A 22519-nucleotide genomic window follows, 5' to 3' on the forward strand; every position below is an offset into this window, starting at 1 on the left:
CTCATCACCCAGAATCCTCCAGTGTATACTGTATAATCTCCCAGCAGTCTCTTCTCCTCTCATCACCCAGAATCCTCCAGTGTACACTGTATAATCTCTCTGCAGTCTCCTCTCATCCCCCAGAATCCTCCAGTGTATACTGTATAATCTCCCAGCAGTCTCCTCTCATCACCCAGAATCCTCCAGTGTATACTGTATAATCTCCCAGCAGTCTCCTCTCATCACCCAGAATCCTCCAGTGTATACTATATAATCTCCCTGCAGTCTCCTCTCATCCCCCAGAATCCTCCAGTGTATACTGTATAATCTCCCAGCAGTCTCCTCTCCTCACCCAGAATCCTCCAGTGTATACTATATAATCTCCCAGCAGTCTCCTCTCATCCCCCAGAATCCTCCAGTGTATACTGTATAATCTCCCAGCAGTCTCCTCTCATCCCCCAAAATCCTCCAGTGTATACTGTATAATCTCCCAGCAGTCTCCTCTCATCACCCAGAATCCTCCAGTGTATACTGTATAATCTCCCAGCAGTCTCCTCTCATCACCCAGAATCCTCCAGTGTATACTGTATAATCTCCCAGCAGTCTCCTCTCCTCACCCAGAATCCTCCAGTGTATACTGTATAATCTCCCAGCAGTCTCCTCTCATCCCCCAGAATCCTCCAGTGTATACTGTATAATCTCCCAGCAGTCTCCTCTCCTCACCCAGAATCCTCCAGTGTATACTGTATAATCTCCCAGCAGTCTCCTCTCATCCCCCAGAATCCTCCAGTGTATACTGTATAATCTCCCAGCAGTCTCCTCTCCTCACCCAGAATCCTCCAGTGTATACTGTATAATCTCCCAGCAGTCTCCTCTCATCCCCCAGAATCCTCCAGTGTATACTGTATAATCTCCCAGCAGTCTCCTCTCATCACCCAGAATCCTCCAGTGTATACTGTATAATCTCCCAGCAGTCTCCTCTCCTCACCCAGAATCCTCCAGTGTATACTGTATAATCTCCCAGCAGTCTCCTCTCATCACCCACAATCCTCCAGTGTATACTGTATAATCTCCCAGCAGTCTCAGCTCATCCCCCAGAATCCTCCAGTGTACACTGTATAATCTCCCAGCAGTCTCCTCTCATCCCCCAGAATCCTCCAGTGTACACTGTATAATCTCCCAGCAGTCTCCTCTCATCCCCCAGAATCCTCCAGTGTATACTGTATAATCTCCCAGCAGTCTCCTCTCATCACCCAGAATCCTCCAGTGTATACTGTATAATCTCCCAGCAGTCTCCTCTCATCACCCAGAATCCTCCAGTGTATACTGTATAATCTCCCAGCAGTCTCCTCTCATCAACCAGAATCCTCCAGTGTATACTGTATAATCTCCCAGCAGTCTCTTCTCCTCTCATCACCCAGAATCCTCCAGTGTATACTGTATAATCTCCCAGCAGTCTCCTCTCGTCACCCAGAATCCTCCAGTGTACGCTGTATAATCTCCCAGCAGTCTCCTCTCATCACCCAGAATCCTCCAGTGTATACTGTATAATCTCCCAGCAGTCTCCTCTCATCACCCAGAATCCTCCAGTGTATACTGTATAATCTCCCAGCAGTCTCCTCTCATCACCCAGAATCCTCCAGTGTATACTGTATAATCTCCCAGCAGTCTCCTCTCATCACCCAGAATCCTCCAGTATATACTGTATAATCTCCCAGCAGTCTCCTCTCATCACCCAGAATCCTCCAGTGTATACTGTATAATCTCCCAGCAGTCTCCTCTCATCACCCAGAATCCTCCAGTGTATACTGTATAACCTCCCAGTAGTCTCCCCTCATCATCCAGAATCTTCCAGTGTACACTGTATAATCTCCAAGCAGTCTCCTCTCATCACCCAGAATCCTCCAGTGTATACTGTATAATCTCCCAGCAGTCTCCTCTCATCACCCAGAATCATCCAGTGTATACTGTATAATCTCCCAGCAGTCTCCTCTCATCACCCAGAATCCTCCAGTGTACACTGTATAATCTCCCAGCAGTCTCCTCTCATCCCCCAGAATCCTCCTGTGTATACTGTATAATCTCCCAGCAGTCTCCTCTCATCACCCAGAATCCTCCAGTGTACAATGTATAATCTCCCAGCAGTCTCCTCTCATCACCCAGAATCCTCCAGTGCATACTGTATAATCTCCCAGCAGTCTCCTCTCATCACCCAGAATCCCCCAGTGTATACTGTATAATCTCCCAGCAGTCTCCTCTCATCCCCCAGAATCCTCCTGTGTATACTGTATAATCTCCCAGCAGTCTCCTCTCATCACCCAGAATCCTCCAGTGTACAATGTATAATCTCCCAGCAGTCTCCTCTCATCACCCAGAATCCTCCAGTGTATACTGTATAATCTCCCAGCAGTCTCCTCTCCTCACCCAGAATCCTCCAGTGTATACTGTATAATCTCCCAGCAGTCTCCTCTCCTCACCCAGAATCCTCCAGTGTATACTGTATAATCTCCCAGCAGTCTCCTCTCCTCACCCAGAATCCTCCAGTGTATACTGTATAATCTCCCAGCAGTCTCCTCTCCTCACCCAGAATCCTCCAGTGTATACTGTGTAATCTCCCAGCAGTCTCCTCTCATCCCCCAGAATCCTCCAGTGTATACTGTATAATCTCCCAGCAGTCTCCTCTCCTCACCCAGAATCCTCCAGTGTATACTGTATAATCTCCCAGCAGTCTCCTCTCATCCCCCAGAATCCTCCAGTGTATACTGTATAATCTCCCAGCAGTCTCCTCTCCTCACCCAGAATCCTCCAGTGTATACTGTATAATCTCCCAGCAGTCTCCTCTCATCCCCCAGAATCCTCCAGTGTATACTGTATAATCTCCCAGCAGTCTCCTCTCCTCACCCAGAATCCTCCAGTGTATACTGTATAATCTCCCAGCAGTCTCCTCTCATCACCCACAATCCTCCAGTGTATACTGTATAATCTCCCAGCAGTCTCCGCTCATCCCCCAGAATCCTCCAGTGTACACTGTATAATCTCCCAGCAGTCTCCTCTCATTCCCCATTATCCTCCAGTGTATACTGTATAATCTCCCAGCAGTCTCCTCTCATCACCCAGAATCCTCCAGTGTACACTGTATAATCTCCCAGCAGTCTCCTCTCCTCACCCAGAATCCTCCAGTGTATACTGTATAATCTCCCAGCAGTCTCCTCTCATCACCCAGAATCCTCCAGTGTATACTGTATAACCTCCCAGTAGTCTCCCCTCATCATCCAGAATCTTCCAGTGTACACTGTATAATCTCCAAGCAGTCTCCTCTCATCACCCAGAATCCTCCAGTGTATACTGTATAATCTCCCAGCAGTCTCCTCTCATCACCCAGAATCATCCAGTGTATACTGTATAATCTCCCAGCAGTCTCCTCTCATCACCCAGAATCCTCGAGTGTACACTGTATAATCTCCCAGCAGTCTCCTCTCATCCCCCAGAATCCTCCTGTGTATACTGTATAATCTCCCAGCAGTCTCCTCTCATCACCCAGAATCCTCCAGTGTACAATGTATAATCTCCCAGCAGTCTCCTCTCATCACCCAGAATCCTCCAGTGCATACTGTATAATCTCCCAGCAGTCTCCTCTCATCACCCAGAATCCCCCAGTGTATACTGTATAATCTCCCAGCAGTCTCCTCTCATCCCCCAGAATCCTCCTGTGTATACTGTATAATCTCCCAGCAGTCTCCTCTCATCACCCAGAATCCTCCAGTGTACAATGTATAATCTCCCAGCAGTCTCCTCTCATCACCCAGAATCCTCCAGTGTATACTGTATAATCTCCCAGCAGTCTCCTCTCCTCACCCAGAATCCTCCAGTGTATACTGTATAATCTCCCAGCAGTCTCCTCTCCTCACCCAGAATCCTCCAGTGTATACTGTATAATCTCCCAGCAGTCTCCTCTCCTCACCCAGAATCCTCCAGTGTATACTGTATAATCTCCCAGCAGTCTCCTCTCCTCACCCAGAATCCTCCAGTGTATACTGTGTAATCTCCCAGCAGGCTCCTCTCATCCCCCAGAATCCTCCAGTGTATACTGTATAATCTCCCAGCAGTCTCCTCTCCTCACCCAGAATCCTCCAGTGTATACTGTATAATCTCCCAGCAGTCTCCTCTCATCCCCCAGAATCCTCCAGTGTATACTGTATAATCTCCCAGCAGTCTCCTCTCCTCACCCAGAATCCTCCAGTGTATACTGTATAATCTCCCAGCAGTCTCCTCTCATCCCCCAGAATCCTCCAGTGTATACTGTATAATCTCCCAGCAGTCTCCTCTCCTCACCCAGAATCCTCCAGTGTATACTGTATAATCTCCCAGCAGTCTCCTCTCATCACCCACAATCCTCCAGTGTATACTGTATAATCTCCCAGCAGTCTCCGCTCATCCCCCAGAATCCTCCAGTGTACACTGTATAATCTCCCAGCAGTCTCCTCTCATTCCCCAGAATTCTCCAGTGTATACTGTATAATCTCCCAGCAGTCTCCTCTCATCACCCAGAATCCTCCAGTGTACACTGTATAATCTCCCAGCAGTCTCCTCTCCTCACCCAGAATCCTCCAGTGTATACTGTATAATCTCCCAGCAGTCTCCTCTCATCCCCCAGAATCCTCCAGTGTATACTGTATAATCTCCCAGCAGTCTCCTCTCATCACCCAGAATCCTCCAGTGTATACTGTATAATCTCCCAGCAGTCTCCTCTCATCACCCAGAATCCTCCAGTGTATACTGTATAATCTCCCAGCAGTCTCCTCTCATCAACCAGAATCCTCCAGTGTATACTGTATAATCTCCCAGCAGTCTCCTCTCATCACCCAGAATCCTCCAGTGTATACTGTATAATCTCCCAGCAGTCTCCTCTCATCCCCCAGAATCCTCCAGTGTATACTGTATAATCTCCCAGCAGTCTCCTCTCATCACCCAGAATCCTCCAGTGTATACTGTATAATCTCCCAGCAGTCTCCTCTCATCAACCAGAATCCTCCAGTGTATACTGTATAATCTCCCAGCAGTCTCCTCTCATCACCCAGAATCCTCCAGTGTATACTGTATAATCTCCCAGCAGTCTCCTCTCCTCACCCAGAATCCTCCAGTGTATACTGTATAATCTCCCAGCAGTCTCCTCTAATCCCCCAGAATCCTCCAGTGTATACTGTATAATCTCCCAGCAGTCTCCTCTCATCACCCAGAATCCTCCAGTGTATACTGTATAATCTCCCAGCAGTCTCCTCTCATCACCCAGAATCCTCCAGTGTATACTGTATAATCTCCCAGCAGTCTCCTCTCATCACCCAGAATTCTCCAGTGTATACTGTATAATCTCCCAGCAGTCTCCTCTCATCAACCAGAATCCTCCAGTGTATACTGTATAATCTCCCAGCAGTCTCTTCTCCTCTCATCACCCAGAATCCTCCAGTGTATACTGTATAATCTCCCAGCAGTCTCCTCTCGTCACCCAGAATCCTCCAGTGTACGCTGTATAATCTCCCAGCAGTCTCCTCTCATCACCCAGAATCCTCCAGTGTATACTGTATAATCTCCCAGCAGTCTCCTCTCATCACCCAGAATCCTCCAGTGTATACTGTATAATCTCCCAGCAGTCTCCTCTCATCACCCAGAATCCTCCAGTGTATACTGTATAATCTCCCAGCAGTCTCCTCTCATCACCCAGAATCCTCCAGTGTATACTGTATAATCTCCCAGCAGTCTCCTCTCATCACCCAGAATTCTCCAGTATATACTGTATAATCTCCCAGCAGTCTCCTCTCATCACCCAGAATCCTCCAGTGTATACTGTATAATCTCCCAGCAGTCTCCTCTCATCACCGAGAATCCTCCAGTGTATACTGTATAATCTCCCAGCAGTCTCCTCTCATCACCCAGAATCCTCCAGTGTATACTGTATAATCTCTCTGCAGTCTCCTCTCATCCCCCAGAATCCTCCAGTGTATACTGTATAATCTCCCAGCAGTCTCCTCTCATCACCCAGAATCCTCCAGTGTATACTGTATAATCTCCCAGCAGTCTCCTCTCCTCACCCAGAATCCTCCAGTGTATACTGTATAATCTCCCAGCAGTCTCCTCTCATCACCCAGAATCCTCCAGTGTATACTGTATAATCTCCCAGCAGTCTCCTCTCATCACCCAGAATCCTCCAGTGTATACTGTATAATCTCCCAGCAGTCTCCTCTCATCACCCAGAATCCTCCAGTGTATACTGTATAATCTCCCAGCAGTCTCCTCTCCTCACCCAGAATCCTCCAGTGTGTACTGTATAATCTCCCAGCAGTCTCCTCTCATCACCCAGAATCCTCCAGTGTATACTGTATAATCTCCCAGCAGTCTCCTCTCCTCACCCAGAATCCCCCAGTGTATACTGTATAACCTCCCAGCAGTCTCCTCTCATCACCCAGAATCCTCAGTGTATACAGTATAATCTCCCAGCAGTCTCCTCTCCTCACCCAGAATCCCCCAGTGTATACTGTATAATCTCCCAGCAGTCTCCTCTCATCACCTAGAATCCTCAGTGTATACAGTATAATCTCCCAGCAGTCTCCTCTCATCACCCAGAATCCTCCAGTGTATACTGTATAATCTCCCAGCAGTCTCCTCTCCTCACCCAGAATCCCCCAGTGTATACTGTATAACCTCCCAGCAGTCTCCTCTCATCACCTAGAATCCTCAGTGTATACAGTATAATCTCCCAGCAGTCTCCTCTCATCACCCAGAATCCTCAATGTATACTGTATAATCTCCCAGCAGTCTCCTCTCCTCACCCAGAATCCCCCAGTGTATACTGTATAACCTCCCAGCAGTCTCCTCTCATCACCCAGAATCCTCAGTGTATACAGTATAATCTCCCAGAAGTCTCCTCTCATCACCCAGAATCCTCCAGTGTATACTGTATAATCTCACAGCAGTCTGCTCTCATCACCCAGAATCCTCAGTGTATACTGTATAATCTCCCAGAAGTCTCCTCTCATCACCCAGAATCCTCCAGTGTATACTGTATAATCTCCCAGCAGTCTCCTCTCATCACCCAGAATCCTCCAGTGTATACTGTATAATCTCCCAGCAGTCTTCTCTCATCACCCAGAATCCTCCAGTGTACACTGTATAATCTCCCAGCAGTCTCCTCGCATCACCCAGAATCCTCCAGTGTATACTGTATATCCTCCCAGCAGTCTCCTCTCATCACCCAGAATCCTCCAGTGTATACTGTATAATCTCCCAGCAGTCTCCTCTCATCACCTAGAATCCTCAGTGTATACAGTATAATCTCCCAGTAGTCTTCTCTCATCACCCAGAATCCTCCAGTGTATACTGTATAATCTCCCAGCAGTCTCCTCTCCTCACCCAGAATCCCCCAGTGTATACTGTATAACCTCCCAGCAGTCTCCTCTCATCACCTAGAATCCTCAGTGTATACAGTATAATCTCCCAGAAGTCTCCTCTCATCACCCAGAATCCTCCAGTGTATACTGTATAATCTCACAGCAGTCTCCTCTCATCACCCAGAATCCTCAGTGTATACTGTATAATCTCCCAGAAGTCTCCTCTCATCACCCAGAATCCTCCAGTGTATACTGTATAATCTCCCAGCAGTCTCCTCTCATCACCCAGAATCCTCCAGTGTATACTGTATAATCTCCCAGCAGTCTTCTCTCATCACCCAGAATCCTCCAGTGTACACTGTATAATCTCCCAGCAGTCTCCTCGCATCACCCAGAATCCTCCAGTGTATACTGTATATCCTCCCAGCAGTCTCCTCTCATCACCCAGAATCCTCCAGTGTATACTGTATAATCTCCCAGCAGTCTCCTCTCATCACCCAGAATCTTCCAGTGTATACAGTATAATCTCCCAGCAGTCTCCTCTCATCACCCAGAATCCTCCAGTGTATACTGTATAATCTCCCAGCAGTCTCCTCTCATCATCCAGAATCTTCCAGTGTATACTGTATAATCTCCCAGCAGTCTCCTCTCATCACCCAGAATCTTCCAGTGTATACAGTATAATCTCCCAGCAGTCTCCTCTCATCACCCAGAATCCTCCAGTGTATACTGTATAATCTCCCAGCAGTCTCCTCTCATCATCCAGAATCTTCCAGTGTATACTGTATAATCTCCCAGCAGTCTCCTCTCATCACCCAGAATCCTCCAGTGTATACTGTATAATCTCCCAGCAGTCTCCTCTCATCACCCAGAATCCTCCAGTGTATACTGTATAATCTCCCAGCAGTCTCCTCTCATCACCCAGAATCTTCCAGTGTATACTGTATAATCTCCCAGCAGTCTCCTCTAATTACCCAGAATCCTCCAGTGTATACTGTATAATCTCCCAGCAGTCTCCTCTCATCACCCAGAATCCTCCAGTGTATACTATATAATCTCCCAGCAGTCTCCTCTCATCACCCACAATCCTCCAGTGTATACTGTATAATCTCCCAGCAGTCTCAGCTCATCCCCCAGAATCCTCCAGTGTACACTGTATAATCTCCCAGCAGTCTCCTCTCATCCCCCAGAATCCTCCAGTGTACACTGTATAATCTCCCAGCAGTCTCCTCTCATCACCCAGAATCCTCCAGTGTATACTGTATAATCTCCCAGCAGTCTCCTCTCATCACCCAGAATCCTCCAGTGTATACTGTATAATCTCCCAGCAGTCTCCTCTCATCACCCAGAATCCTCCAGTGTATACTGTATAATCTCCCAGCAGTCTCCGCTCATCACCCAGAATCCTCCAGTGTATACTGTATAATCTCCCAGCAGTCTCCTCTCATCACCCAGAATCCTCCAGTGTATACTGTATAATCTCCCAGCAGTCTCCTCTCATCACCCAGAATCCCCCAGTGTATACTGTATAATCTCCCAGCAGTCTCCTCTCATCACCCAGAATCCTCCAGTGTATACTGTATAATCTCCCAGCAGTCTCCGCTCATCACCCAGAATCCTCCAGTGTATACTGTATAATCTCCCAGCAGTCTCCTCTCATCACCCAGAATCCTCCAGTGTATACTGTATAATCTCCCAGCAGTCTCCTCTCATCACTCAGAATCCTCCAGTGTACACTGTATAATCTCCCAGCAGTCTCCTCTCATCACCCAGAATCCTCCAGTGTACACTGTATAATCTCCCAGCAGTCTCTGCTCATCACCCAGAATCCTCCAGTGTATACTGTATAATCTCCCAGCAGTCTCCTCTCATCACCCAGAATCCTCCAGTGTATACTGTATAATCTCCCAGCAGTCTCCTCTCATCACCCAGAATCCTCCAGTGTACACTGTATAATCTCCCAGCAGTCTCCTCTCATCACCCAGAATCCTCCAGTGTATACTGTATAATCTCCCAGCAGTCTCCTCTCATCACCCAGAATCCTCCAGTGTATACTGTATAATCTCCCAGCAGTCTCCTCTCATCACCCAGAATCCTCCAGTGTATACTGTATAATCTCCCAGCAGTCTCCTCTCATCACCCAGAATCCTCCAGTGTATACTGTATAATCTCCCAGCAGTCTCCTCTCATCACCCAGAATCCTCCAGTGTATACTGTATAATCTCCCAGCAGTCTCCTCTCATCACCCAGAATCCTCCAGTGTATACTGTATAATCTCCCAGCAGTCTCCTCTCATCACCCAGAATCCTCCAGTGTATACTGTATAATCTCCCAGCAGTCTCCTCTCATCACCCAGAATCCTCCAGTGTATACTGTATAACCTCCCAGCAGTCTCCTCTCATCACCCAGAATCCTCCAGTGTACACTGTATAATCTCCCAGCAGTCACCTCTCCGGTCAGCAGCTTAGTGATCTTGGTGGTGAGTTGTAGGATCTTCTCCTCAGGGGATGGAGAGTGCGGGGGAGGGATTGCGGTGGGTCTCCGTCGTCCAGGCTCGTGGTGGTAGATGATGGGAGTCTCACGGTCGTCGGACGGTTTCCTCACTATGGTGTAATCCTGTGAGGACAGACAGTGGGAGAGAGAAGCCGCCATCAGTATTTTATCGCTGATTCTTTATTTTACTGCAGAAATCAATTTCTCGTTTTAGCAAACTCCATAATGGAAATGATATGCTAATGAGATGCAGGTGCAGTGGACGGGCTCCGCCCTGACAGCTGTCTGGCTCCTCCCATATTCTGCGGCCTTCCTCCAGGTCTTGTCAATGACAGACATGATGCCGGCAGCAGGTGGGAGACGGCAGAGCGGCAGCCCGACCCCGACACGTGTCATCTCCACAAGAAAGGGGAGGATTTCCTCAGCATCATGGCGCGTCCACATTGATGCCATTAGTTGTGGGTGTAGAGTCCTGATGGCAGGTTCTCTCTGAGATAATAATTGGATTATTCGGATGTGATAAGTCCACCAGCAGCACATGGGATTGTCCACTCTCCAATTCATGGGGCTGTCCTGAGAAGGCGGATCCACCAAGCTGCAGATCACAGATCACTCGTACCCAGCAGGCAGGAGGACACGTGGGGCAGTAAGGACCCAGACAGCAGGCAAAGACGACAGGATGCTCGAGAATCGGAGAACGGGTGGCCAAGAAAACATGATGGACACCAGACATAAGGAAAGTAACGCAGCCGTCATGGTGGCTGTACGAAAATCACATTATCAGGAGGTCTAATCCTACCTCCACATGGTAACACAAAGCCCTTTACAGAGACACAAAACACCGATGTATGGGGAATAATGGCCGTGGGGGTTATTTAGAACTGAAATAACCATACATTACAATAATCAATACACCAATAAATGACTCCTAAATACTAAAATCCACCCAGAAAATACTGGACGAAATCTCCCAGAAGGACATGGGCTTAAAAAGCCGTGCCCCCCAAAACCGCACAGCCATTTCTCAGTTATGGACTGATAACTTAAATAAAAAATGTCCAAGTCAGTATGTAAGAGATGAAGAAGATCATTCCTGTAACTCCAGGAGTGAAACCTTCCAAATCTGTATGTCTAAAAGAAAACTAGCTAATAAAAGCGTAAACCTCTTATCACAATAATGTGGAATCTGATTTCCATTCCCTACACGTTGCTAGAATTTTCTGCTTCCTTCAGATCTGCTGGAGACAAGCGACCCCCTCCTTCCCCTCCGCCCCAGCAGCTGTGTGTCTTCTCCGCCTGCAGGTAACACTCTGTAACCTGAAACTACACCTCACTCCTTCCTGTCGCCCCTCCCAAAGGAATGGCTTTGACTCCTCAGACCATGCGGGACTGTCCCATAGCCTATAATGAGAGGTTATTCATTTGGTCGTAATACAACATGAGATTGTGATAAAAAAATGAAACCTACACAGTTGGAGCGAGCTTCGATTGAGCATCTCTTCAGCGTCTCTTGGTAGTCGCTAGCACCGACAGAATCCGAGAAATGGATTTCTCCTGAACAGAGTGGACTAGCTAGTCCGAGTGTAGACTCATTAGAAAGCTAATTTCAAATTAAGATGACTGATAGAATAACGGCAGACCTACTAGGTTTTCAAGCCCAGTTATATAGCAGAGAAGATTTCAGAACCAAAATTGCAACTTAGAGACAATGGGAGGACCCCAGTAACTCAACCCACTTTAGAGATGTCACTGCCTCCAAGTATAAATTACTGTCAGTCAGCCCAAGCCTGAACTGCCTCCTAGATGCTGTGGTATCAAGATCCTGCTGCAATTTGATGTGGCACCCTCCCCCCAGCCTGAATAGCAGGAATGATCTAAGCAACATGTGAGTTTTCATTTTCTGTTTTAATCCTCTTTAATTTGTAATCGCCTTTGCACATACTTGTAACTGTCTCAACTTGTTACATCTTTTTTATACCTTGTAAACACTGCCTACCTTTTGGAGTAAAATATATAAAATTACTAGCTCTGTTTCTATGTTATAAAAAACGAATTTACAGGTGCCGGAAGTAATTACGCTACTAATTTGGGTTGGCTACGGACCCTCTTAATTAAGAAAATCGTTAGCTGGAGGCAGCGAAGTTTGGTCCCGGTTGGGTGGGTGAAGCTGGCAGCGACGGAAGGGGTTTTTATAAGCTTTTGTCTGGCTGCGGCCAGAGCATTTATAATTCCCTTGATGCAGCGCGCCTAGCAGCCAGTCCACAGTGAGCAGCCGATCCGGCAACCTATTATCCCAGTTGTAGTTCCCTGACTGACCAGAGGGTAGGGGGGGAGCCGGAGAGCTGCGAGTTCCAAAATGGAACCAGAAAGTGGGATATACATAAATCCCTGCAGTTCGTGATATTGTAGCAACAGTGGGATAATTAAAATAAGCCCCTGCAGGAAATTGATAGGTCAAGACTAGCTTGCTGTTTTTCATCATATTGGTGGCAGCGGTGGGATAACTAAGATATTGCACATGTGATAGCCGTGTGCTGGCAAAAGGGTCAGAACCCCGGTTCGTGACATATTGGTGGCAGAGTGGTGGGATCAAATAGCATTAGTGATTTGGTTTGAGCAATCATTCCCCTCACTAAAAACCTGCAAGGTTCCTGCATCACAAGTTTTGGAGAACGAGCTCAGTGTTTATTAGTCCTGAGACAATATAAATGTACTTGCGATTACTCCCTCCCTTCTCTATGTTTTTCTGTCCTTTTATTTGGCAACCATGGCTACAAAAGGAGAACGCTGGTACGCAGAGCAGAAAAAGGAAGTCCTTGCTGGAATATGCAAGTACCAAGGCCTTGACGCCAAGAACAAAAACAAAGACCAACTGATCGCACCTCTGTTGCAGCTGGACAACAACCAGAGCCCAGCGAGCGCAGAAGCCAGCCCAAGCCGGGATGGCGCTACAGCCAAGGTCCAACCACCGTATGCTGGCCCCACATGCACCAGGGCAGGGTGGACCCCTGCCTGCTAGCGGCCTTGGACAAACCCCCTGCCAACGACCGTGATGGACGTCTGAAGCTGATCCAGCAAGCTCAGGAGAGAGCCAAGCGAGACGCGCAAGCCGAGCGGGAAGCACAGAGAGCCGAGTGGGAGGCTGCGAGAGCCGAGCTGCAATGAGAGGCTGAGAGAGCCGAGAGGGAGGACAAGCGTGGAGAGGCCATGAACTGGAGATGGTCCAGCAGGGGGAAATACCCTCCACAGCCCCAAGGGCGCGACTGGGAGCGGTACCTCCCACACCTGCTGTTCGCTTGCAGAGAAGTTCCGCAGGCCTCGACCGGGTTCTCCCCCTTCGAGCTCCTGTATGGCAGGCGAGTCCGGGGACCCCTTGGGTTGATAAGAGAATCCTGGGAAGATGAGCCAAACCCCACAGAAGTAATATGTGACGAACAGCCCACCGCCGTTCGTCCACTTACGGGGGCGACTAACGGGGGTCCCGCTGCCACCAAAACGCGACGGACAGCGGACCCTGTGTCACCACTATGTCACAGTCCCACCACTGACACGGGTGTATCAGCGGACGGAGGGACGAGACACACTGCCGGCACACGGCTATCACAGGCACAGTTGGGCTTATCTTAGTTATCCCACCACTGGCACCATGTGACAAAAATATCCAGCAAGCTAATCTCGCTCTACAATTTGCAGCAGGGGGAGTTTAATGTGGATGCCCCACCACTGCTATCAATCTTCCAAGTACTGCGGGGATTTATGTATATCAAACTTTCTCAGTTCCACTTTGGAACTCGCAGCTCTCCGGCGCCCCACTTACCCTCAGGTCAGTCAGGGAACTGCACCTAGGATAATTAGTCGCCGGACGGGCTGCCTGTTGTGAACCGGCAATTAGGCTTCTGCAGTAAGGGAATTATCAATGCTGTGGCCGCAGCCCCTTATTCAGCAATATAAGACCCGTCTAAACTGCCAGCAAGCCACAATAGCCGTACACAACGCGCTGCCACCAGTCACGGTTAATTAATTCACAGTGTTAAATTAAGAGGGTCCGTGGCAAACCCCTTGAATTAGTAGCGATTATCTATCAAAGGCGTATAGTTCGATTCTTAGAGCATGGAGACAGATCTAAATAATTATATCATTTATTCCCCGAAAAAGTAGGACAGTGATTACAGATAAAAGTTGCTATAAAATTGAGACATAAAATATGTACATTAGACAAGTATAAAGCAAAGTGGATGAAAGAAGAAGGTACACTCACATTTAGTCAATTGTTGTTAGGCATCCCATGTGGCTTTAAGGGGGGTGGAGGCGGAGCTGCACGTCTCAGCTAATCTGGGTTCTGCTCAGCACAAGGATTGGAGCTCTTCTTAGCTGGTTTTGCCAGGGAATGCCTTATAGACTTTCCTATGTGACATCACGGAGAGATGCATTCTGGGTTGATCCCACCTCTCTCATCCAAGTTATGTTTTGGCTACAAAACTTAGATTAGCTATAACTTTATGGGAGAAGCTGGTATGGACTCATCAGTGGTATCATGTTTCCCAGCGTAATGAGCCTATCAAGAAAACATCAAACATCTATGCAATATGACCGTCCATTTGGGCGCAAATCATATCTCAGGTTCTTGACATGTTAGGACTTGGGAAGTGACACTGTAGCGGAGCTGGGACCGCTCGGATCACAGAGATATGGTTATTATATCTCTATGTTGTACGGTTTTCGCAGGGCAGGCTCTTAAAGGTTTACTTCTAACCTTTATTTCAAACAAAGACCTTTTTCCCGCACTTTTTTTTCCAGCTGAGAGAAGCCAAATGGGGTGACAGGAAATTGGTTTATGGCACTTGGGGGAAGGGAAGCTGCTGCAGTGTGCAATGTAACTGAGACACTGGCAGGCAGCTGCTCACAAAATGGAGGATTTGTAGTACATTCCAACAGAAAACATATCTTGCAGACATTGTACATCACAGGTGGACCCCTACCTGCAAGCGGCCTTGGACAAACTCCCTGCCAACGACCGTGATGGACGTCTGAAGCTGATCCAGCAAGCTCAGGAGAGAGCCAAGCGAGACGCCCAAGCCGAGCGGGAAGCACAGAGAGCCGAGTGGGAGGCTGCGAGAGCCGAGCTGCAATGAGAGGCTGAGAGAGCCGAGCGGGAGGACAAGCGCGGAGAGGCCATGAACTGGAGATGGTCCAGAAGGGGGAAATACCCTCAACAGCCCGGAGCAGTGAGCCCAACAGTGATCAGACTCCGAAGCCCCGGCCAGAACATTTTCTCGTGATGGAAAAGGACTTTTCTGCGGGCCTTTGAGAAAGCCTACAGACAGTACCAGCTGCCTACGGACCAATTGGCAAGGTACTTGACCCTAGGGCTAAAGGGCAAAGCAATCGAGGCGTTTCCTTCTCAAACGCAAGCGAGCGCACGATGGTGACGCCATAAAGCAGGCCCTGATCGCCAAATAACAGCTAACTCCTGAGCTATACCGCAAGAAGTTCCGGAACCTCCAACGTGGCCAGTGGTGCAAGGACTCAGGACCCATTTCAGGCAGTGGACCCGAGGATTATCAGTGACCTCTTTTGAGTGGCTGGAGGACCTGATGATGAAAGACCAGTTCCTACATCTTTGCCCAGCCGAGGTCCGCCAATTCGTGATGGACTGAGAACCAGAGGACGCGGAAAAAGCAGCGGAGATCACCGACAACTGTGAGGCCGACCTGAAACCAGAGACACGGAAGCTAGTCACTGACAGCAGACGATAGAAATATAGAAGAGTTTACCTCTCCACTCAGCAGATAGTGATAATATAGAGGAGTTTACCTCTCCACTCAGCAGATAGATATAATATAGAGGAGTTTACCTCTCCACTCAGCAGATAGTGATAATATAGAGGAGTTTACCTCTCCACTCAGCAGATAGTGATAATATAGAAGAGTTTACCTCTCCACTCAGCAGATAGTGATAATATAGAGGAGTTTACCTCTCCACTCAGCAGATAGTGATAATATAGAGGAGTTTACCTCTCCGCTCAGCAGATAATGATAATATAGAGGAGTTTACCTCTCCACTCAGCAGATAGTGATAATATAGAGGAGTTTAACTCTCCGCTCAGCAGATAGTGATAATATAGAGGAGTTTACCTCTCCACTCAGCAGATAATGATAATATAGAGGAGTTTACCTCTCCGCTCAGCAGATAGTGATAATATAGAGGAGTTTACCTCTGCACTCAGCAGATAGTGATAATATAGAGGAGTTTACCTCTCCACTAAGCAGATAATGATAATATAGAGGAGTTTACCTCTCCGCTCAGCAGATAGTGATAATATAGAGGAGTTTACCTCTCCACTCAGCAGATAGTGATAATATAGAGTTTACCTCTCCGCTCAGCAGATAGTGATAATATGGAGGAGTTTACCTCTCCACTCAGCAGATAGTGATAATATAGAGGAGTTTACCTCTCCGCTCAGCAGATAGTGATAATATAGAGGAGTTTACCTCTCCGCTCAGCAGATAATGATAATATAGAGGAGTTTACCTCTCCACTCAGCAGATAATGATAATATAGAGGAGTTTACCACTCCGCTCAGCAGATAATGATAATATAGAGGAGTTTACCTCTCCGCTCAGCAGATAGTGATAATATAGAGGAGTTTACCTCTCCACTCAGCAGATAGTGATAATATAGAGTTTACCTCTCCGCTCAGCAGATAGTGATAATATGGAGGAGTTTACCTCTCCACTCAGCAGATAGTGATAATATAGAGTTTACCTCTCCACTCAGCAGATAGTGATAATATAGAGGAGTTTACCTCTCCGCTCAGCAGATAGTGATAATATAGAAGAGTTTACCTCTCCACTCAGCAGATAGTGATAATATAGAGGAGTTTACCTCTCCACTCAGCAGATAGTGATAATATAGAGGAGTTTACCTCTCCAATCAGCAGATAGTGATAATATAGAGTTTACCTCTCCACTCAGCAGATAGTGACAATATAGAGGAGTTTACCTCTCCGCTCAGCAGATAGTGATAATATAGAAGAGTTTACCTCTCCACTCAGCAGATAGTGATAATATAGAGGAGTTTACCTCTCCGCTCAGCAGATAGTGATAATATAGAAGAGTTTACCTCTCCGCTCAGCAGATAGTGATAATATAGAAGAGTTTACCTCTCCACTCAGCAGATAGTGATAATATAGAGGAGTTTACCTCTCCGCTCAGCAGATAGTGATAATATAGAGGAGTTTACCTCTCCGCTCAGCAGATAGTGATAATATAGAGGAGATTACCTCTCCACTCAGCAGATAGTGATAATATAGAGGAGTTTACCTCTCCACTCAGCAGATAATGATAATATAGAGGAGTTTACCTCTCCGCTCAGCAGATAGTGATAATATAGAGGAGTTTACCTCTCCACTCAGCAGATAGTGATAATATAGAGTTTACCTCTCCGCTCAGCAGATAGTGATAATATAGAGGAGTTTACCTCTCCACTCAGCAGATAGTGATAATATAGAGGAGATTACCTCTCCACTCAGCAGATAGTGATAATATAGAGGAGTTTACCTCTCCACTCAGCAGATAGTGATAATATAGAGGAGTTTACCTCTCGACTCAGCAGATAATGATAATATAGAGGAGTTTACCTCTCCACTCAGCAGATAGTGATAATATAGAGGAGTTTACATCTCCGCTCAGCAGATAGTGATAATATAGAAGAGTTTACCTCTCCACTCAGCAGATAGTGATAATATAGAGGAGATTACCTCTCCACTCAGCAGATAATGATAATATAGAGGAGTTTACCTCTCCACTCAGCAAATAATGATAATATAGAGGAGTTTACCTCTCCACTCAGCAGATAGTGATAATATAGAGGAGTTTACCTCTCCACTCAGCAGATAATGATAATATAGAGGAGTTTACCTCTCCACTCAGCAGATAGTGATAATATAGAAGAGTTTACCTCTCCACTCAGCAGATAATGATAATATAGAAGAGTTTACCTCTCCACTCAGCAGATAGTGATAATATAGAGGAGTTTACCTCTCCACTCAGCAGATAGTGATAATATAGAGGAGTTTACCTCTCCACTCAGCAGATAGTGATAATATAGAGGAGTTTACCTCTCCACTCAGCAGATAGTGATAATATAGAGGAGTTTACCTCTCCACTCAGCAGATAGCGATAATATAGAAGAGTTTACCTCTCCACTCAGCAGATAGTGATAATATAGAGGAGTTTACCTCTCCACTCAGCAGATAGTGATAATATAGAGGAGTTTACCTCTCCGCTCAGCAGATAATGATAATATAGAGGAGTTTACCTCTCCACTCAGCAGATAGTGATAATATAGAGGAGTTTAACTCTCCGCTCAGCAGATAGTGATAATATAGAGGAGTTTACCTCTCCACTCAGCAGATAATGATAATATAGAAGAGTTTACCTCTCCACTCAGCAGATAATGATAATATAGAGGAGTTTACCTCTCCGCTCAGCAGATAGTGATAATACAGAGGAGTTTACCTCTCCACTCAGCAGATAATGATAATATAGAGGAGTTTACCTCTCCACTCAGCAGATAGTGATAATATAGAGGAGTTTACCTCTCCACTCAGCAGATAGTGATAATATAGAGGAGTTTACCTCTCCACTCAGCAGATAGCGATAATATAGAAGAGTTTACCTCTCCACTCAGCAGATAGTGATAATATAGAGGAGTTTACCTCTCCACTCAGCAGATAGTGATAATATAGAGGAGTTTACCTCTCCGCTCAGCAGATAATGATAATATAGAGGAGTTTACCTCTCCACTCAGCAGATAGTGATAATATAGAGGAGTTTAACTCTCCGCTCAGCAGATAGTGATAATATAGAGGAGTTTACCTCTCCACTCAGCAGATAATGATAATATAGAAGAGTTTACCTCTCCACTCAGCAGATAATGATAATATAGAGGAGTTTACCTCTCCGCTCAGCAGATAGTGATAATACAGAGGAGTTTACCTCTCCACTCAGCAGATAGTGATAATATAGAGTTTACCTCTCCACTCAGCAGATAGTGATAATATAGAGGAGTTTACCTCTCCACTCAGCAGATAATGATAATATAGAAGAGTTTACCTCTCCACTCAGCAGATAGTGATAATATAGAGGAGTTTACCTCTCCACTCAGGAGATAGTGATAATATTGAGGAGTTTACCTCTCCGCTCAGCAGATAGTGATAATATAGAGGAGTTTACCTCTCCGCTCAGCAGATAGTGATAATATAGAGGAGTTTACCTCACCGCTCAGCAGATAGTGATAATATAGAGGAGTTTACCTCTCCACTCAGCAGATAGTGATAATATAGAGGAGTTTACCTCTGCACTCAGCAGATAGTGATAATATAGAGGAGTTTACCTCTCCGCTCAGCAGATAGTGATAATATAGAGGAGTTTACCTCTCCACTCAGCAGATAATGATAATGTAGAGGAGTTTACCTCTCCGCTCAGCAGATAGTGATAATATAGAGGAGTTTACCTCTCCGCTCAGCAGATAGTGATAATATAGAGGAGTTTACCTCTCCACTCAGCAGATAATGATAATATAGAGGAGTTTACCTCTCCACTCAGCAGATAGTGATAATATAGAGGAGTTTACCTCTCCGCTCAGCAGATAGTGATAATATAGAGGAGTTTACCTCTCCACTCAGCAGATAATGATAATATAGAAGAGTTTACCTCTCCACTCAGCAGATAGTGATAATATAGAGGAGTTTACCTCTCCGCTCAGCAGATAGTGATAATATAGAGGAGTTTACCTCTCCGCTCAGCAGATAGTGATAATATAGAGGAGATTACCTCTCCACTCAGCAGATAGTGATAATATAGAGGAGTTTACCTCTCCACTCAGCAGATAATGATAATATAGAGGAGTTTACCACTCCGCTCAGCAGATAATGATAATATAGAGGAGTTTACCTCTCCGCTCAGCAGATAGTGATAATATAGAGGAGTTTACCTCTCCACTCAGCAGATAGTGATAATATAGAGTTTACCTCTCCGCTCAGCAGATAGTGATAATATGGAGGAGTTTACCTCTCCACTCAGCAGATAGTGATAATATAGAGGAGTTTACCTCTGCACTCAGCAGATAGTGATAATATAGAGGAGTTTACCTCTCCGCTCAGCAGATAGTGATAATATAGAGGAGTTTACCTCTCCACTCAGCAGATAATGATAATATAGAGGAGTTTACTTCTCCGCTCAGCAGATAGTGATAATATAGAGGAGTTTACCTCTCCGCTCAGCAGATAGTGATAATATAGAGGAGTTTACCTCTCCACTCAGCAGATAATGATAATATAGAGGAGTTTACCTCTCCACTCAGCAGATAGTGATAATATAGAGGAGTTTACCTCTCCGCTCAGCAGATAGTGATAATATAGAGGAGTTTACCTCTCCACTCAGCAGATAATGATAATATAGAAGAGTTTACCTCTCCACTCAGCAGATAGTGATAATATAGAGGAGTTTACCTCTCCGCTCAGCAGATAGTGATAATATAGAGGAGTTTACCTCTCCGCTCAGCAGATAGTGATAATATAGAGGAGATTACCTCTCCACTCAGCAGATAGTGATAATATAGAGGAGTTTACCTCTCCACTCAGCAGATAATGATAATATAGAGGAGTTTACCACTCCGCTCAGCAGATAATGATAATATAGAGTTTACCTCTCCGCTCAGCAGATAGTGATAATATAGAGGAGTTTACCTCTCCACTCAGCAGATAGTGATAATATAGAGTTTACCTCTCCGCTCAGCAGATAGTGATAATATGGAGGAGTTTACCTCTCCACTCAGCAGATAGTGATAATATAGAGTTTACCTCTCCACTCAGCAGATAGTGATAATATAGAGGAGTTTACCTCTCCGCTCAGCAGATAGTGATAATATAGAAGAGTTTACCTCTCCACTCAGCAGATAGTGATAATATAGAGGAGTTTACCTCTCCACTCAGCAGATAGTGATAATATAGAGGAGTTTACCTCTCCACTCAGCAGATAGTGATAATATAGAGTTTACCTCTCCACTCAGCAGATAGTGATAATATAGAGGAGTTTACCTCTCCGCTCAGCAGATAGTGATAATATAGAAGAGTTTACCTCTCCACTCAGCAGATAGTGATAATATAGAAGAGTTTACCTCTCCGCTCAGCAGATAGTGATAATATAGAAGAGTTTACCTCTCCGCTCAGCAGATAGTGATAATATAGAAGAGTTTACCTCTCCACTCAGCAGATAGTGATAATATAGAGGAGTTTACCTCTCCGCTCAGCAGATAGTGATAATATAGAGGAGTTTACCTCTCCGCTCAGCAGATAGTGATAATATAGAGGAGATTACCTCTCCACTCAGCAGATAGTGATAATATAGAGGAGTTTACCTCTCCACTCAGCAGATAATGATAATATAGAGGAGTTTACCACTCCGCTCAGCAGATAATGATAATATAGAGGAGTTTACCTCTCCGCTCAGCAGATAGTGATAATATAGAGGAGTTTACCTCTCCACTCAGCAGATAGTGATAATATAGAGTTTACCTCTCCGCTCAGCAGATAGTGATAATATAGAGGAGTTTACCTCTCCACTCAGCAGATAGTGATAATATAGAGGAGATTACCTCTCCACTCAGCAGATAGTGATAATATAGAGGAGTTTACCTCTCCACTCAGCAGATAGTGATAATATAGAGGAGTTTACCTCTCCACTCAGCAGATAGTGATAATATAGAGGAGATTACCTCTCCACTCAGCAGATAGTGATAATATAGAGGAGTTTACCTCTCCACTCAGCAGATAGTGATAATATAGAGGAGATTACCTCTCCACTCAGCAGAAAGTGATAATATAGAGGAGTTTACCTCTCCACTCAGCAGATAGTGATAATATAGAGGAGTATACCTCTCCACTCAGCAGATAGTGATAATATAGTGGAGTTTACCTCTCCGCTCAGCAGATAGTGATAATATAGAGGAGTTTACCTCTCCGCTCAACAGATAGTGATAATATAGAGGAGTTTACCTCTCCACTCAGCAGATAGTGATAATATAGAGGAGTTTACCTCTCCGCTCAGCAGATAATGATAATATAGAGGAGTTTACCTCTCCACTCAGCAGATAGTGATAATATAGAGGAGTTTACCTCTCCGCTCAGCAGATAGTGATAATATAGAGGAGTTTACCTCTCCACTCAGCAGATAATGATAATATAGAAGAGTTTACCTCTCCACTCAGCAGATAATGATAATATAGAAGAGTTTACCTCTCCACTCAGCAGATATTGATAATATAGAGGAGTTTACCTCTCCGCTCAGCAGATAGTGATAATATAGAGGAGTTTACCTCTCCGCTCAGCAGATAGTGATAACATAGAGGAGTTTACCTCTCCACTCAGCAGATAGTGATAATATAGAGGAGTTTACCTCTCCACTCAGCAGATGATAATATAGAGGAGTTTACCTCTCCGCTCAGCAGATAATGATAATATAGAGGAGTTTACCTCTCCGCTCAGCAGATAGTGATAATATAGAGGAGTTTACCTCTCCACTCAGCAGATAGTGATAATATAGAGTTTACCTCTCCGCTCAGCAGATAGTGATAATATAGAGGAGTTTACCTCTCCACTCAGC

General features: G+C 45.8%; 1 protein-coding gene across 1 annotated transcript in view; it reads right to left on the minus strand.

The window, feature by feature from the left end:
- LOC141078376 (oocyte zinc finger protein XlCOF7.1-like) overlaps positions 1–22519 on the minus strand; it is a 132826-nt gene that overhangs the window by 74496 nt on the left and 35811 nt on the right. Inside the window, exon 2 of the mRNA XM_073565124.1 lies at positions 9810–9977. Within this exon, the coding sequence (XP_073421225.1) occupies positions 9810–9977 (168 nt within the window). The remainder of the gene's footprint in view (positions 1–9809; positions 9978–22519) is intronic.

The sequence above is a fragment of the Dendrobates tinctorius genome, unplaced genomic scaffold (genome assembly GCF_039654945.1).
Source record: "Dendrobates tinctorius isolate UK_male_01 unplaced genomic scaffold, ASM3965494v1 ptg000548l, whole genome shotgun sequence".
NCBI classification, from domain to species: Eukaryota; Metazoa; Chordata; class Amphibia; order Anura; family Dendrobatidae; genus Dendrobates; species Dendrobates tinctorius.